General features: G+C 43.4%; 1 protein-coding gene across 4 annotated transcripts in view; it reads right to left on the bottom strand.

Annotated features, from left to right (window-relative positions):
* The window catches only part of aff2 (AF4/FMR2 family, member 2), a 455,862-nt gene that overhangs the window by 141,664 nt on the left and 295,564 nt on the right, over nt 1-18,634 (bottom strand). For all 4 annotated transcript variants that reach the window (XM_068047115.1, XM_068047112.1, XM_068047113.1 and 1 more), the window contains 2 exons: nt 13,194-13,230; nt 12,896-12,947 (listed from right to left, as the gene is read on the bottom strand). In XM_068047115.1, the coding sequence (XP_067903216.1) occupies nt 12,896-12,947; nt 13,194-13,230 (89 nt within the window). The remainder of the gene's footprint in view (nt 1-12,895; nt 12,948-13,193; nt 13,231-18,634) is intronic.

Genomic DNA, 18,634 nt, shown 5'->3' with positions numbered 1-18,634 from the left:
CATCCCATGAAAGAAAAAAAAAAGCCCAAGCCTGGATATTGTCCAGGTCTTGCTGCATTTCTACACAGACTGCTTCAGTATTTGAGGAGTCGCGAATGGTGCTGAAGATTGTGCAATCATCAGCGAACATCCCCACTTCTGACCCTTATGATTGAAGGGAGGTCATTGATGAAGCAGCTGAAGATGGTTGGGCCTAGGACACTACCCTGAGGAACTCCAGCAGTGATGTCCTGGAGCTCAGATGATTGGCCTCCAACAACCACAGCCATGTTCCTTTGCGCATTGATGCATTTATTTTTGCTTCATCCTCGTTTGTTGCCGTCTACAACAAATTTAAGCAATAAAAAGAACTGAATTGCAGAATAATCTGATAAAATGTTTTTAAATAAAGCACAAACACAATGGGCTGAAACCTTCCTTCTTTGATATTAATCTTAGTGGCAGCTGGTGAGTAGAAGTGGGAAAGAAACAAGAACCTTGAAAGGTGAAGGAAAAAAACATCAAATTTTCAAAATAAAGGAAAAACAACCTGAGGAAAATAATGTGAGAGTACAATGGACGAAGAAAGACATGATAAACAATAATAAGAAAATATTCATTTTAGACAAAGAAAGAGGAGGGTTTAACTTTGAGCAATGTTGTAAAATGGCCGTACCTGATTGGCCACTTGTATTACACCAGGCCGAGTTTTCCGTCCTATTGAAGTCAACTGAAGGGAAGATGGCCAAGCAATCATATATTGTTTAATATACATGATTGGCCAAAGCTAAAATTAACCCCCAAAGACTATGAAACACCACACAATTGAAGAACAAGGACAGAACGAATGGAATAAGGAAACAGAATATTTGTATTAAAAAAAAATACGCCAGGCATATTTTTTATCAAATTTCTCTCTTGCCATTGAGTTTCAACTACCTGAGAGTGCATTGTGGTCCCTCCGCCCACCACCCCGCGCCCCCCCCCCCTAAGATTTTCTGTCCAATAAAATTACTGGGTGAAAATTCATGCCGAGCAAGGGCTGACATCCAGCCCTGCAACAGAAACACACCGTCATTAGATATTCTCCATGATTCCAGCATTTATCTCAGTAAAGGTAAAAGGTCATACGTTATTCTTAATATCTGGCAAAACTGTGCACTGAGGGCCACTTTGACAAATGTTGCAGTGGCTCTTTTAAGTCATAATGCCTAATGTTCCTCGTAACTCACGAGCGTAATTGAATTCATTTTGAAGGAGATCGCATTAGAAGTCATAAAAATGAAGGGTGCGAGTTTAAGTTTGTTCAGACGGAAAGGAGAGATAACAATCTGGACTGCAAGCAGCACTCCATTTCAAACTTGTCGACTTCCAGCATAGGTTAAAAGTCCTCGCTGGTTCCTTATGAAAGACACGTGTTAGTGTATCGTTGCACGGCTACAGGCTCCTGATCGAGTTAAGTAGTGAATTGCTACAACAAACCCTTGGATTAAGAACTAGTGCTTCTTAAAAAAAAAAGTCCTTAGTGCAGTCTCCTACAGGGCTTGTAATGGGTAGTCCGTGATTTAAAGCCAGCCACCATTTGGACCCCGATACCAATGTGATTGTACGTGTAGCCTGCAGCATCAGTCTTTGGAGTTTTCTCTCCAAATGCTTGGCTTGGCACATGGCCATCTCATATCTCAGTCAGTACATCAGTGCTTTAGACTGCATGCCTAAACTGATTTAAAATTCATGGCAACAAGTGTGCTTTACTTCTAATCAAGGGCGATCGGTTACTGTTTTTTTAAAAAAAACCATCATGGCAAGAAAAAAAGGTCTCTCTCAGGCAAAGAACCAGATTATTTCAATTAGGGAGATGTCATTGCCAATTGAAAAGAGCCCCTCTTGCAGAGTTCATTGCTGCTCACAGAGTTTTAAGTTTCCTCCTGCCTCTTCAAAGATCTAATTTTCTAGATACTGTTGCCATGGAAACAACTGGGAATTTTAATCAGTGCTAAAGGTCAATCTGGGCCATCAACTTCAGTTGTTCCTCAGTCTCTCAGACATTGGCAGACAAGGAAATGAGATGTAACTTAGTCCAAGTACAAAATGGCCACTGATATTGCTCCAAGGAAAACTAAAGAGGGAGAGTGATTTTTAAGTTTTTTGTGACTGTTGAATAAGGTGCTGAACCAACACCCTTTCTGATCTTGCAGAATCCATGGACGCGTTTGGCATGACAGGACTACCACATGCTACAGTTTGGTTTGGTGTACTGCCACCACATATCCCAGTCTGTACATCAATTATAAAGTAGAAAGAAAGAACTTGCATCTCCACAAGCGGCTTTCATGACCACATGATGTCCCAAAGTGGTTTACAGTCAATGAAGTTGTAATGTAGGAAACATGGCAGTACTAGCTCCCACAAAAGAAGTGAGATAATGACCAGATAATCTGTTTTAGCGATGTTATTTGAGGGATAAGCATGGGCCAGGACACCAAGGAGAACTCTCTTGCTCTTCTCTCATCCAAAAGACAGCACCTCCAAAAATGTGGCACTCCCTCAGAACTGGATTGTCAGTCTCGAATTCACACTCAAATGTCTGGAGTGGGACTTGAACCCACAACTTTCTGACTTAGAGAAACAAAAGTGCTCTGAGAGAGCCAAGTGCTTTCTTACTTAACCCTGAAGACTGTTTTAGCCATTTAAATGAGTTTTTCAGGCTCCTTGTCTACACTGGGAAGTTCAGCAAGAGGGAGGGCAGAGATTGGCTGCAGCCAGCCCCAGAAGTCTATAGTAGCACAGAGTTTTTTTTTATTCATTCATGGGATGTGGGCATCGCTGGCTATTCCAGCATTTATTGTCCATCCCTAATTGCCCTTGAGAAGGTGGTGGTGAGCCATGCAGTCCATGTGGGGTAGTTACACCCACAGTGCTGTATGGAAGAGAGTTCCAGGATTTTGACCCAGTGACAGTGAAGGAATGGCGATATAGTTCCAAGTCAGGATGCTGTGTGACTTGGAGGGGAACTCACAGGTGGTGGTGTTCCCATGCAACTGCTGCCCTTGTCCTTCTAGGTGGTAGAGGTCGTGGGTTTGGAAGATGCTGTTGAAGGAGCCTTGGTGCATTGCTTATGAGCTTCTGATCCAACAAGTAATTTTACATTTTCAAAATCGGCACCAAGACTACACAATCGATCACTTTGGGATCAAACATACAAGAAGTTTGGTCTTTAAAGTTGAACTATCCCGTCAACCATCATAGCTATTCTAAACACCAATGACGATCTAATGTTTCTTACATCCAGCATTGCTATGGAGCAAGTGGAAGAAAATATGTCAGCTGATATGAAGCTCTCATTAAACTGAGAGTGCAGTAGGACATGAGTATTCAACAAACTGTGGGTATATCAAAATTGCTTTAAGTAGATGCATGTTTAAAAGACGACTAAAGAAATAAAAGCATAAGACTGAGTTTCTAAGGTGAGTGGGCTCTGGGATTATCCCTACAGAAATTTTTACAGTAAAGTTTGAATATTTTTCCAGTGTTTTGGAACCTACAATGGATGTGGCTATTGATTTTTTTTCCATTTAAAAGAGGAACACACTTTTGCTCAATGTTTTTGAAAACTATCCCCTAATTACCATATTTGGGAACGAATTGCTGGGGCCTGGAAAAATAAACCATTCATTCCGAGGATCAAATTGTATGCTTGATCAGTAAATGCGCTGTTTATTCCTGGGATCACTAAGGATCTGTTCATTCCCGGATCAGTAAATGTGCTGTTCATGGTGAGGTCCCTTAATACTATCGGGCTAATCCCGGAACTATCTCACTGAATGAAGTCTCATAATAGTAGTGTATCATCATTGAATTTACCCTCTTACAATACAACACTGACTACACTTCAACAGGTCGTCAATGGCTGTACAGTGCTTTAGGATGTCCTGAGGTCAGGATAGGTGCTATATGAATGCAAGTTCTTTCTCTCTCCCATTTACATGCAGAGAATCCCAATGGTCGCCTCAGGACCCCATTTCCACTAGCATGTGGCACGAGCACTCAGCACAGGAGGAGGCCATTCTGCCCATCAAGTCTGCACAGTCTCTTTCAAAGAGCAATTCAGTTAGTCGCACTACCCCACTCTTTCCCCATAGCCCTGCAGCTTTTTTTCCTTGAAGTATTTATCGAATTCCCTTTTGAAAGCTACTATTGAATCTGTTTCCACCACCCGATCGGGAAATGCATTCCAAAACCTAACCACTCATTGTGTAAATTTTTTTTCCCTCATGTCGACTCTGGTTCTTTTGCCAATCACCATAAAGCTGTGCCCTCTAGTTATCGACTCTCCAGCCATTGTAAACAGTTTCTCTTTATTTACTCTATCTAAACCCTTCATGATATTTATCACCTTTATCAAATCTCCTTTTAGCCTTTTCTGCTCCAGTGGAGAACAACCCCAGCTTCTCCAGACTATCCATGTAACTGTAATCCCTGATCTCTGGAACCATTCTAGTAAATCTCTTCTGTCCCCTCTCTAAAGCCTTGACATCCTTCTGAAAGTGTGCTGCCTGGAATTGGACAGAATACTCCAGCTGGTGAGTGTGAGATATTGCCGAGTGTCTATTGACACTGCTATGTCAGCCATTGAGTTGGAGGCGGGATGGGGGGGGGGGGGGGGTGGTGGGGGGACTTACAGCAGGGTTCACACCAAACAGTTTACTTACTCAGCAAACAAAGCCCATTTGCATGGTCTATTTAAAAAGAGCCTCTATGAACTACAGCAAACAGAACCCAAGACGGAAACTACAGAACCTTCTCCCGATAAATGCAGGATTTGTTCTCCAGCACTGGGCAATGAGTGGAGGATAGTTACATAATACAAATTATATGCCTAAAATCAATCGCAGTCACTTACAGCAGAACAGCCTCCAGGCCTTACTGACAGGGGAATCACCCACTCATTCCCATTCTGGTTGGGAACAGTACTGTCACTGTATTCAGCCAAGATACTGCTATTAACAATTCTGACACAATCAGGTCCCAGTCTAATCAGAATAATGATGGTGGTGGCAGATGGAGCAAGTCTGCCAGGAATTTTTACAACCTTTGTTCTGAATGGTCTCAACAGCCAACACAGATCTTCATAAAAAGAAATTCTCATTATCAAAGCCATTCAAATCAAAGTTTATTGTTACAGTCTCTCTCGTTCTGTGTTCACTGTCGTCATAGCTATTCTAGGCTCAGTTTACTTTATAAAAAGACAAGTAATCATGTGTATAGTGATTCTGTTTGAAATAAGAAATTACTGATTACACTCTGGCTTTCATGCTAATGTTGTACTTAATGTTCTATTTAATGTTTGACTCCACTAAATGCATCACAACTACAAAGGGAAAAAGGCATGAGCATCTGGGAGCTGACAGGCCATGCTCTGAACTACAACAACAACAACTGGTATTGACATAGCACCTTTAGCACAGAGCAGAATTCCAAGGTGTGATCAAACAAAAATGGAGACTGAGCCAATGGAGGAGATCTTAGGAGGGCTGAGAGAATGCTTGGTCACAGGGGTAGGTATTAAGGAGGTCCTTAAAGGAGGAGAGGGAGATCAAGAGGTGGAGAGGTTTCGGGGCCAAATTCCAGAGCTTATGGCCTAGGCAGTTGAAGGCACGGACACCAGTGGTGGGCCATATTGCTAGGGGGAGGGGATTGCGGAGAGGATGTGCAAGAGGTCAGAGCCTGAGAAACGGAGCATTCGATGGAACTGCAGGTCTCTGGCGGAGGTTACAGAGATAGGGTGGGGGCAAGGCCATGAAGGGGTTTTTAACACAATGATGTGCAATTTAAAATGGAGGCACTGAGGGACAGAGAGCCAATACAGGTCAGCAAGGAAAGGAGTGATGGGTGAGAGGGAGCTGGTGCAAATCAGGGTACGGATGGCAGAGTTCTGGATGAGCAGAACTTTATGGAGGGTGAAGAATGGGAGGCCGGACCGAAGTGCATTGCAATAGTTGAATCTGGACGTGACAAAGGCATGGATGAGGGTTTTCAGTGGCAGATGGGCTGAAACAGCTAGAGGAGATTTGGACTGCACTGAAAATTAAGCAGTATCTATAACAGGCAGCGAATTCACAATTCCAGTTTGAAGCCCATGCAGCAAGTTAAAAATCCACCCCAACAATATCCCTGTTTGGTATGTCAGCTGTATTAATTAGCGCATGACCCTGATTACACTGGTGGATTTGTATTACTATCAATCCACAATCATTTTCCAACTCTCCAGTGTGACACCTCGTGATTAAACCATGTTGGCACAAAACATCAACACTCTGGAGCCTGGTTTTACACTCAATCCAACTATAAAGCACTAACATGTATCACAACATTGTGGAAATTTGCTCTTGTTATTTGGTTTTGTTATGCCTCTTTCAACTTCATATTGCTCGTGTTTAATTTACTGGAGCAAATCTAATTCCACCAGAGCAACATCAGGTGAGAGTGACTGCCCTTGACACCACGGCAGCATTTGACCGGGTACGGCATCAAGGAGCCCTAGCAAAACTGAAGTCAATGAGAATCAGGGCAAGAACTCTTCACTGATTGGAGTCATATCAAGCACAAAGGAAATGGTTGTGGTTGTTGGAGGTCAATCATCTCAGCCGCAGGCCATCATTGCAGGAGTTCCTCAGGGCAGTGTCCTAGGCCCAACCATCTTCAGCTGCTTCATCAATGATCTTCCCTCCATCATAAGGTCGAAGTAGGGACGTTCGTTGATGATTGCACAATGTTCAGTACCATTCGCGACTCCTCAGAAACTGAAACCGTACTTGTACACAGCAAGACCTACACAACATCCAGGCTTGGGCTGATAATTGGCAAGTAACATTTGAGCCATACAAGTGCCAGACAATAACCATGTCAAACAAGAGAGAATCAAACCATCTCCCCTTGATGTTCAGTGGCATTACAATCACTGAATCCCCCACTATCAACATCCTGGGGAATTATTATTGACCAGAAGATGAACTGGACAAACCATATAAATACTGTTGCTACAAGAGCAGGCTAGAGGCTGGGAATCCTGCAGTGAGTAACTCACCTCCGAACTCTGCAAAGCCTGTCCACCATCTACAAGGCACAAGTCAGGAGTGTGATGGAATACTCTCCACTTGCCTGGATGAGTGCAGCTTCAACAACACTCAAGAAGCTCGACACCATCCAGGACAAAGCAACCCACTTGATCAGCACTCCATTTACCACCGAAAACATTCACTCCCTCCACCATCGACGCATTGGCAGCAGTGTGTACTGCACTGCAGCAACTCACCAAGCTTTCTTCGAAAGCATGTTCCAGACCCGCAACCTCTAACACCTAGAAGGACAAGGGCAGCAGATGCATGGGAACATCATGACTTGGAAATATATCGCCATTCCTTCACTGTCACAAGGTCAAAATCCTGGAACTCCCTTATAGCACTGTGGGATTACCTACACCACATGGACTGCAGTGGTTCAAGAAGGGCAATTAGGGATGGGTAATAAATGTTAACCTTGCCAGCAATGCTCACATACCATGAATGAATTTTTAAAAAAGCTTTTGGTAATCTGTCCTAATGTCATATTTTGTTTTATAACGCCCATGGGAAGTGCTTTGAGATGTTTTATTATGCTAAAGTTGCTATAGAAATACAAGTTGCTGTTGTTGATTGCCTAAGAAAATCCTTTCACCACTATTTTAGTGGTGGTGCTACCTCATCTAAAATAAACTGGACAACATTTCCGTAATCAATTAAAAATTGGAGAGGGGCAATTTAGAAGACCCGCGCCAATACGTCTCTGAAAGCTAGCATACAGTTGCAGCAAGCAATTAAGAAGGCTCACGGTATGTTAGCCTTTATCGCAAGAGGATTTGAGTACAGGAGTAGTGAAGTCTTGCTTTAATTGTATAGAACCTTGGTTGGACCGCACCTGCAGTACTGTGTGCAGTTTTGGTTCCCTTACCTTAGGAAGGATATAATTGCCATAGAGGTAGTGCAACGAAGGCTCACCAGACTTGTTCCTGGGATGGTGGGACTGTCCTATGAAGAGAGAGTGGGGAAACTGGGGCTGTATTCTCTTGATTTTTGAAGAATGCGGGGTGATCTCATTGAAACCTACAAAATACTAAAGGGATAGACAGGGTAGATGCAGCTGATGTTTCCCCTGGTTGGGGAGTCTAGAACCAGGGGACACAATTTCAAAATAAGGGGGAAGCCACTTGGGACAGAGATGAGGAGAAATTTCTTCATTTATTTAGTTAGGGATACAGCACTGAAACAGGCCCTTCAGCCCACCGAGTCTGTGCCGGCCATCAACCACCCATTTATACTAATCCTACATCCCTACCACATCCCCACCTGTCCCTACATTCTCCTACCACCTACCTACACTAGGGGCAATTTATAATGACCAATTTACCTATCAACCTGCAAGTCTTTGGCTGTGGGAGGAAACTGGAGTACCCGGCGAAAACCCACGCAGACACAGGGAGAACTTGCAAACTCCACACAGACAGTACCCAGAATTGAACCTGGGTCGCTGGAGCTGTGAGGCTGCGGTGCTAACCACTGCGCCACTGTGCCGCCCAAGAGGGTGTTACTCAGAGAGTTGTGAATCTTTGCAATTCTCTACCCCAGAGGGCTGTGGAAGCTCAGTCATTGAGTATGTTTAAAGCAGAGATTGACAGATTTCCAAATGACATAAGGTGATATGAGAATAGTGTGGGAAAAAAGCATTGAAGTGGATGATCAGTATTGAATGGCGGGGTAGGCTCGATGGGCTGAATGGCCTACTCCTGTTCCTATGTTCCTAAACTGACTCTACGATGTAACTTCAGGGTTTAGAAACTCACAAACTCTAAGTAGGTAGCAGGCAAAAGTGGAATAACAAAGAAAAATCAGTGGTTTATATTTCGGTAGGTGATGGTTATTCAAATGTTGCAAAACTTCTACCCAAGATGTGTGACGTCATGGTATTCGTCACATCAAGTCAGCATGCAAAGCAATACTCCCCAATCACCTGGAAAGGTGCAGCCACAACAATAACAACTTGCATTTATGTAGTGCCTTAAGTAACATCCCAAGGTCCTTTCATGGGAGTTATATCAGACAAAATCTGACATGAGCCACATAAGGAGAAATCAGGACAGGTGACCAAAAGCTCTGGTAAAGGTTTAGATTTTAAGTAGCGTCATAAAGGAGGAGAGAGAGTTCGAGAGGTTTAGGGAGGGAATTCCAGAATTTGAGGCCCGAGCATCTGAAGGCACAGCCGCCAATGATGGAGTGATGAAAATAGAGGATGCGCAAGAGGCCAGAATTGGAAAGGAGCAGGGATCACGGAGACTCAAAAAGCTTAACACCATGCAGGACAGAGAAGTTCACTGATTGACTCTCCCCCTCCACCCCTGCATTCCTCCACAGGTGTACTGTGGCTGCAGTATGTAATATTCTGCAAGTGTCTAAACGCACCAGGACTGAGCTCCACCACATTCCATCATGCAACAATGCTAGTGCTCGACATAACTAGGGCTGGTGCTACCAGTACTGTCCCAGTAAGTGCAGCAGAACACAACGATAACTTACTTATATAGGTGCTGAGAGGCTGTTTCCCCCTGGCTGGAGCGTCAAGACCTAGGGGGCATTGTCTCAGGATAGGGGGTTGGCCATTTAGGACTGAGATGAGGTGAAACTTCTTCACTCAGAGCATTGTGGATATTTACCATTGTGGAATTCTCTACCCCAGAGAGCTGTGGATGATCAGTTGATGAGTATATTGGAGACTGGGATTGATAGAATTTTGGGTGCCAACAGTAATCAAGACAATAAGGTGGGAAAGTAGATTCAATGTAGAAGTTCAGCCGTGATCTTACTGGCTCGAGGGACCATATGGCCTACTCCGGCTCCTATTTCTTATGTTCTTTATTGTGCTTTTAACATAATTTAAAAAGTCCCAAGGTGCTTCACAGGAGCAGATCAGACAAAAAATTGACATTGAGCCAAAGAAGATATTAGGACAGGTTCGAAGAGAGCAGAGATCTCAGAAGCTTGTTGGGCTGGAGGAGGTTACAGATATATGGAGAGGTGAGACCATGAAGGGATTTGAACATGTCGATGAGAATTTTAAAATCGAGGCGCTGGTGGACGAGGAGCCAATGAAATTATCACCATTTGAAATATGCTGACAGTCTTCAATTTTGCTTAACTATTGTTTAAAGTTAGAAAGCTCGAGCAACTTACTCAGAAAGTAGTTCGTTAGATGATGAAGGAACTTTGAGCCATGCTCACTCCTAGTTAGGTTCCTGTACTGTACAGCCTCAGATCGATTCAGGCTAATGTTACAGCTTTACCGTTTTATATGTTTAAGGTTTACTTTCCTGGGGACAGTTCTTCAAGTCTGCACATCACTGTGGGGTGCTGAATCTTTCAGTAATCATCTGGTACCAAAGCAGTTTTGACAGATTCGGTAAGGGTGGTGGGGGGGGGGGGTGATCCAAATGAAAAAAATCAGGCCTGGCTGCATGTGAATCTAAGCAAGTTTACTTTAGGTTTGCAGTTGGCTGCATATAACACATTACATCAGCAGGCAGTGGCATTACTGTGGCACCATAACCTTTAAAATTAACTTGTTTTATCAGAGGGGAACCCATGGTTGGGATTTTATGTTGGTGACGGGGGTCTCGAAGTGCGAAAAAAGCAACACCAAGAACCACGCGTCACCTCTTCTCCAGAAGGCCCGCCAAATCTAGCGCCAATCAGGCACTTAAGTGGACACTGGCGGATCGTCCACAGGATGAAGGACATCGGCGTCAGAACTCCCCATGTCAGAGAGCTGCCGTTCCACTGAGCAGTGCCACCGCAGAGTCAGTGGCTGCTGCCGGTGGAGCAAATACCCGAGGCCCGGGAGCAGTGCTGGACCCAGGCCACAGGTAGGTCAGGGCGGGAGGGCTCTCGCGGGGTGGGGGACATGGGGGAGGGGGAATGTAAGTGCCTTTTAATGAGGAACCCCACCCCCCCACCCCCGAGCTGGAAAGCAGCCAGCATGGTTTTTTCGTGCCGTGCTTCTCATGTGGCGACGGGGCTGCCCGCTGACAGCTAATTGCAGCTGCAGTGGGAAGAGGCGCTTAACTGGGAATTAATTACCCAGTTAAAAGCCTTAATTGGTGGCGGGGCAGAAGGACCATTCACAGTCCTTCCCGCTCCGGACTAAATTTTGGTGGAGGCAGGAGCCCGATTTTATGCTCTCCCCACCTCCAAATCCACCATGGTAAAGAGCATAAAATATCCCCCATGTTAAGATCCTTTTGTACTGCTTCTAAATTAATTTCAGCCTTGTACCCGCTCCAAAAGGATTGATGTATAGCTAGAGAGAAACTTTTCCAACATTACAACAGTGACTACAGTTCAAAAGTACTCCATTGGCTGAAAAGTGCTTTGGGATGTCCTGCGGTCATAAAAGGCAATATATAAATGCAAGTCTTTCGTTCTTTCATTTCCTCTGGTGGACGGGGGAGGGGTGTGGGTGGGTTAGTCCAGAACAAGAGGGCATAACCTTAAAATTGGAACCAGGCCATTCAAGGGTGATGTCAGGAAGCACTTCTTCACACAAAAGGTAGTAAAAATCTGGAACTCTCGCCACCAAAAAGCTGTTGAGGCTGGGGGTCAATTGAAAATTTCAAAACGGAGATTGATGGATTTTGATGGGTAAGGGTATTGGAAGGATGGTGGATAAATGGAGTTAGGATACAGATAAATTGATTTAATTGAATAATGGAACAAACTCAAGAGGCTGAATGGCTACTCCTGTTCCACTATTCCGCCTGCTCTGGGTTATTTGGGATGTGTTTAGGACACTAATTTGGATCTGTTTAGATCAGGCAATGATAGGCAGGGTGCAAGAGATTCTGAATTAATTTCAGCATTCAGAGAACAGAATAACAGGATGGTAGCCAATAGACAGGTGGTCCTTTAGACTGTCAACCAGCAGGTTGGAATCCTTTGCTCGTTTGCAAAGAAAGGGTCACCATTTCAATTTCTATTTGCCTTTTTAATATGATTTTGATAATGATGAGTAACTGGATTGAAGTTAAAGCACCTCAGCTTTGATATATAAACTCCGCACTTGTGTGAAAGCCCCTGTCATTTAACCCCATTAATGTAATAGCTCATGAATAATCCTAACCTTCATTTTCATCCCATGTCCACATCTCATTTCTTTTCCACGTCTCTGTTTATCTCATTACTGTTCCCTTTTTAAGCATCTTTAATTGCTTCCTATGCACTATCATTTTCAGCTTGCAATTTTCATGTGTGCATCTGAAGCTGCTTAACATCGTAACTCAAAAGGGGTCTTCCAAGATTATGAGAGGGTTTGATACAGTAGACGTATAGATGATTTTTCCACTTATGGGCAAGATCAGAACTCGGGGCTGTAATATAAAATAGTCACTAATAAATCCAAAATGAAATTCAGGAGACACCTCTTTACCCACAGAGTGGTGAGATAGTGGAACTCACTACCACAGGGAGTAGTTGAGGTGAATAGCGAAGATGCATTTAAGGGGAAGCACATGAGGGAGAGGGGAATAGAAGGATATGGTAAACACTCGCATGGACCAGTTGGCTGCAAGGCCTGTTATGTACTGTAAAAACTTTGTAACACTTTGAATTGTGGCTTGCAGCTTGGGTTTCTCTGGGATCAGCTGCGACGGTCTTACCAAAGGGGCCTAACTATGAAAACAATAAATTGACTTCTTGAATCAGGATCATAAGCCCTAGTCAATCTTTGATACCTCTAAATATACTGACATGACCTTCATACTTTCAACCAGCTTCAGTTCCAGCCAAAGAGAAAGCGTGTGAGCTTTTTCAAAATTCAAACCAGTGGTACTTACGATTTCTGTGGTGCTGACTTTGTCGGAGGCTTTCCTTGAACATCACAGCGCTCTGAAAAGAAGTAGGCATTTGGAGTGTCATATCTTTGTTATTTTTACACAAGAACCTATCTACAGCTGTAACCGCTCCCATTGAAATTCTACTATTAACATGCCACAACACATAATACTTTATCATGGGGAAATTATTCTTCCATCTTCTAAGAGTTGACACCATGTAATTAACATTCCAATATTAAGTTTAATTACAGACAGAGCATTAAATTGTCTTTAAAGACAAGAGTAAAAGGTGACCTACTTTGCCCATTGTACCCGGAGGTTAGATGCTGAGAGTCCTACAAACAAAGAACATGAGACACATCAGAGCACGTTTCTGAACCACACAATGCAAGCCAAGGAGAGGTAAGAATTTACTCATTTAGCTTTAACATGTAACGATTGCAGAAATTAATGACTGATAATACAAAAGCAATTAAGCAGAACACAATGGCATTGTGTTGCACTGTTTGTGTCAGATAATTACTTGGTCGAGTTAGAACTAAACATACAATTCTAACAGAATGAATGTAAGATCAGGATGACAGAATACTGCTGATGAAAGAATATCACACGTTATGTCACCCTAACAATACCTCTTTGAAACATTTAATACCGTGCCTATTTCTATAAAGGGCAGGCATCATGTATATTATGCAAGGAATTTCCATATTCCTTTTAATTGTGACAAATCGAAGTCTCATTTATCCCAAAACTGGTTAAAACTCCTTGCTATAAAAAGACAGCCAGATTATGCTTAGCAACATAGCATTAGCCATTCAGATGATATAATCTTCTATTCCAGTGCTTCTGATATGTCTTCCTTTTTCCTTACCAGAGGATTCCCCCTCACGGTGGTTGACAGGGCCCTCGACTGTGCCCATCCCATTTCCAGAACTTCTGCTCTCACCCCTTTCCCTCCCTCCCAGAACCACAATAGCAGAACCCACCAGCCTCCGTGTTCAACGGGTCATCATCTACCATTTCCGCCACCTCCAGCGGCCCTTTCACTTGCTTAAAACCTATTACATTTCTAATTTCCCACCATCCCTTATACTCATGATGCTAATTTGACTCCATCCCCCTCACCGCTCTATGATAAACTTACCCCCCCCACCCCCACCCCACCAACCAGTGTTCTGCCTCGTTTCACCGGCTGGGGATCTGAAGGGGTGGCAGTACCGGCCGCCTGGGTGAAGATCGCGACGGGACATCAGGAGGCGACGTGAAATTAATGAATTCAGGTATTTTAATTTATTTAAATAATTATATTGCAGTCCTGTCGCCAAGCTGCCGGGGGTGGGGGGGCGGGGGGGGGGGTGGTGGGGTGGGTGGTGGTGGCTACCACGAGGCCTTTCCGCTGCTGGTAATATCGGGCCAGGCCCTGCCGGCGTTGAAGTCCATGGTGGGCCTCATCCAGGGCCATCTTCAGGCTGCCCCTGCCACGGATCCCGACATCGAGGGCTGCTTAAAATCCAGCCCATTTAACTCTGTTTCTCTCTCCACAGATGCTGCCAGACCCACTGTGAATTTCCAGTATTTCCTGATTTTATTTCAGATTTCCAGCATCTGCAGTATTTTGCTTTTGTCGTAGCATTGGCTTAACTCATTGGCTGAGTTCATGGCCGGATTCCATGCCAGTACTAATTCAGGCACATGCCAGTCTGAGCTGGTGGGAGTGTTGTGACCAAGTGCCCCGGTACTTTAGATAATTCTTGGCCTGCTATATGCTGTGATCACTGCGCCAGCCAGCGAACCACTTCGAGATACTTGCACACATATGGATTCCTATGCAGTGCTGTTCAAGAAATAAAAGATCTGTTCCTGAAACTGCCCAATAGGGGACAACAATACCTAATTGGCCTGTGACATTGATTGGTTGAACCCAATCTATGGCGTCAGGTTCCAGTACAAAATAAAACATAATGAATCTCGGTAGCAGAGTACACAGTAACTTAAAAGATATAATTTTAATATATAAACAAAGATGTGTTTATGTAGCAACCTATCATATTTCAGAAACATCTCAGCCATGAGGTACTAGTTGTGGCTCAGTGGGTAAAAATCTCACCTCAGGGACACTCCAGGGGTAGAGCATAAAATCTGACACTCCAAGTGCGGTACAGAAGAGTGTCACACTGTCGAAGGTGCCGTCTTTTGGATGAGACATTAAAACAAGGCTCCGTCTGTCCTTTAAAGTGGATATAAAAGATCCCATGGCACTATTGCAAAGAGCAGGTGAGTTTTCCCCAACTTCCTGGCCAATATTTATCACTCAACCAATGTCACTAAAAACACATTTATCTCATTATTGCATTGTTTATGGAGTTTGCTGTGCGCAAATTGGCTGCCACGTTTCCCACATTACAACAGTGACTATACTTCGAAAGTACTTCATTGGCTGTAAAATGCTTTGGGACATCCTGCGGTCATGAAAGACGCTATAGACAATGCAACTATTTCTTTCTTTTAATCTCAAAGCATTCACATACAATAAATGATCTAGAGGGACAGTGACGGTTGTTACGTAGATAAATACACTAGCCATTTTTGCATGCAGCAAGATACCACAAACAAAAATGACATAGGAACACAGGAACAGGAGGAGGCCATTCAGCCCTTTGGACCAGCTCTGTCATTGAATTACAGGATGGCTGATCTGTATGAATATTCAATTTTCCCAACTTTGCTCCATATCACTTGACATCCTTACCTAAAAGAATACATATCTATGTCAGTCTTGATAGCTCTAATTGGACCCCAGCAACCACAGCCTTTTGGTAGAGAGAGTTCCAAATTTATACTGCCGTTTCTCTGAGGAAGTCATTTATGATTTTTTTTTCCTAATTGGTCTAGCTCTAATCTTAACATATTTTCCCTTCCTCTTGATTCCCCTACCATAGAAAATAGTTTCTCCATATCTATTCTATCAAATTGTTTTAGCATTTTAAACTCCCCGATCAGATCACACCTCAATCTCCTATATTCAAGGGATTGCAAGATAAAAATATATGCAATCTGTACTCATACTTTAACTCTCTAAATGCTGGTGTCATTCCATAATTAAGAGTTAATCTGGTTTTGGTTGAGGTTTATTGACTAGGACACAAGGAGAACTCCCTGCTCTACTTTAGATAGAGCCACGCAATCCTTTACATCTACCTATTGTTACGCCAATGTGTTTTGTTGAATGATAATTTTCTTTGGCCCACTGACTGGAGATCTGACTTCTTTTTTTGGAAGAAATTAAAGAAGAACATTTTTAAAAAGACAAGCTGCTGGCAAAGTCATTCTTTCAGCTTCAGATGATCACCTAGTTTGCTACAGTGTATCCTACATTGCAAAGGACTGTGAGGAGAGAGACGAAATGTCTGCTAATATGCCAGCAAGAACCAGGACCCAGGAAGTTTAAAGGAATTACCTGTTCTCTCAGCAAGCAGTGAAATACTGCTAACTGCTATGTTTGAATGACTGAGTGACTGTCATATGACAAACCCCCTCCCCATCTGTGGTTTTAAACTTGTGTTCTTCGCTGCAGCAAAGGAGAAGATTTTGGGCTCTGACATGAACAGACCCTAAGTGGGGGTCTCTCTCTCTCTCTCTCTCTCCATTCCAGTTTGAAAGCTTTCAAATCCTGCCTGTTGACTGATCACCTTTGCATACTCCGGCTACAATCAGAAACCCTGTTGGAGAAAATCATTCACATCACTGTCTCCAAGAGACTCACCGAACCAGTCATAGACATATAGCACAGAACTAGGCACTTCGGCCCATCGTGTCCATGCCGGCCATCAAGCACCTATCTATTCTAATCCCATTTTCCAGCACTTGGCCCGTAGCCTTGTATGCTATGGCGTTTCAAGTGCTCATCTAAATACATCTTAAATGTTGTGAGGGTACCTGCCTCTACCACCCCTTCAGGCAGTGCGTTCCAGATTCCAACCACCTTCTGGGTGAAAAAAGTTTTCCTCAAATCCCCTCTAAACCTCTTGCCCCTTACCTTAAATCTATGCCCCCTGGTTATTGACCCATCTGCTAAGAGAAAAAGTCTCTTCCTATCTAACCAGCAATGCTCCTCATAATTTTGTATACCTCAATCATGTCCCCCTTCAGCATTCACTGTTCTAAGGAAAACAACCATAGCCTTTTCAGCCTCTCTTCATTCCTGAAATGCCCCAGCCCAGGCAACATCCTGGTGAATCTCCTCTGCACCCTCTCCAGTGCAATCACATCCTTCCTATAGTGTGGTGCCCAGAACTGTACACAGTACTCCAGCTGTGGCCTAACTAGCATTTTATACAGCTCCATCATAACCTCCCTGCTCTTATATTCTATGCCTCGGCTAATAAAGGCAAGTATCCCATATGCCTTCCTAACCACCTTATTTACCTGTGCTGTTGCCTTCAGTGATCTATGGACAAGTACACCAGGGTCCCTCTGACCCTCTGTACTTCCTAGGATCCTACCAGCCATTGTATATTCTGTTGCCTTGTTAATCCTCCCAAAATGCATCACCTCACACTTCTCAGGATTAAATTCCATTTGCCACTGCTCTGCCCATCTTACCAGCCCATCAATATCGTCCTGCAATTTAAGGCTTTCTTCCTCGCTATTTACAACACCAAAAATGTTCGTGTCATCTGCAAACTTACTGATCACACCTCCTACCTCTTTAAACTAAAAGCCTCAGGACCACTGAATTCAGATAGAAGCCAGCCGAATCACCAAACTTCACAAACTATATACCTTATTTTATGGACTCTAACTCAACCAATCTACCTTTCCCCATTCTGTAACCTTTTGGTTGTGTGTGTAAAGCTCCAGAGTGTGTGCGAGAGTAAAAGTTGCAGTGTTATTATTTTTATTAGCTTGGTTTAGGTACAATAAAGTTGACCTCTTTCCTTGTTAACTCAAGAAAACCTGTCTGATTGGTCCTTGTTATGATCATAGCAAGTAAGTAATCAAACATCTACTGAATTGGCCAGTACATTCACTTTCAGAAAGAATTAAACCTGTTGAGGTCAAACAAGGAAAGAGAAAAGAGGGAAGCCCTTCAACCCCTCCTCACTTGACCGTAACACTATACAAAGCCCTGGTTAGATCACATAGGGAGCACTGCGAGCAGCTCTGGACGCCACACCTTAGGAAGTATATATTGGACTTGGAGGGAATGCAGTGTAGATTTACTAGAGTTATACCTGGACTCCAAGGGTTAAATATCAAGAAGAGATTACACCAACTAGGGTGGTTGTCCCTGGAATTTAGAAGGTTAAGGAGTGATTTGATCAAAGTTTTCAAAATATTAATGGGAACAGATAGGGTAGATTGGGAAAATCTATTTCTGCTCATTGGGCTGGAAACATAATCAAAAAATTAGAGCCAGACCTTTCAGGAGTGAAATTAGGAAACACATTTCACACAAAGAGTAGTAGAAGTTTAGAACTCTTTTCTGCAAACAGCAATTGATGCTAGATCAATTGTTAATTTTAAATCTGAAATTGATAGATTTTTGTTAACCAAAGTTATTAAGGGATATGGGGCAAAGGCAGGTATGTGGAGTTAGGTCATTGATCAGCCCCTCTTGTTCCTATATTCCTATGTGCCTAAACAAGCTGGCAGGGCCTCTGACAATGCACCACTCAGCACTGCTGTTACAGTTAATGGCAGCTTCAGTCAGTCTAGTTCAGTTAAGACATGATTCAG

Source organism: Heterodontus francisci, chromosome 15, assembly GCF_036365525.1.
Source record: "Heterodontus francisci isolate sHetFra1 chromosome 15, sHetFra1.hap1, whole genome shotgun sequence".
NCBI lineage: Eukaryota > Metazoa > Chordata > Chondrichthyes > Heterodontiformes > Heterodontidae > Heterodontus > Heterodontus francisci.
The sequence above is the reverse complement of the archived record's forward strand: the minus strand, read 5'-3'. Positions and strand labels throughout refer to the sequence as shown.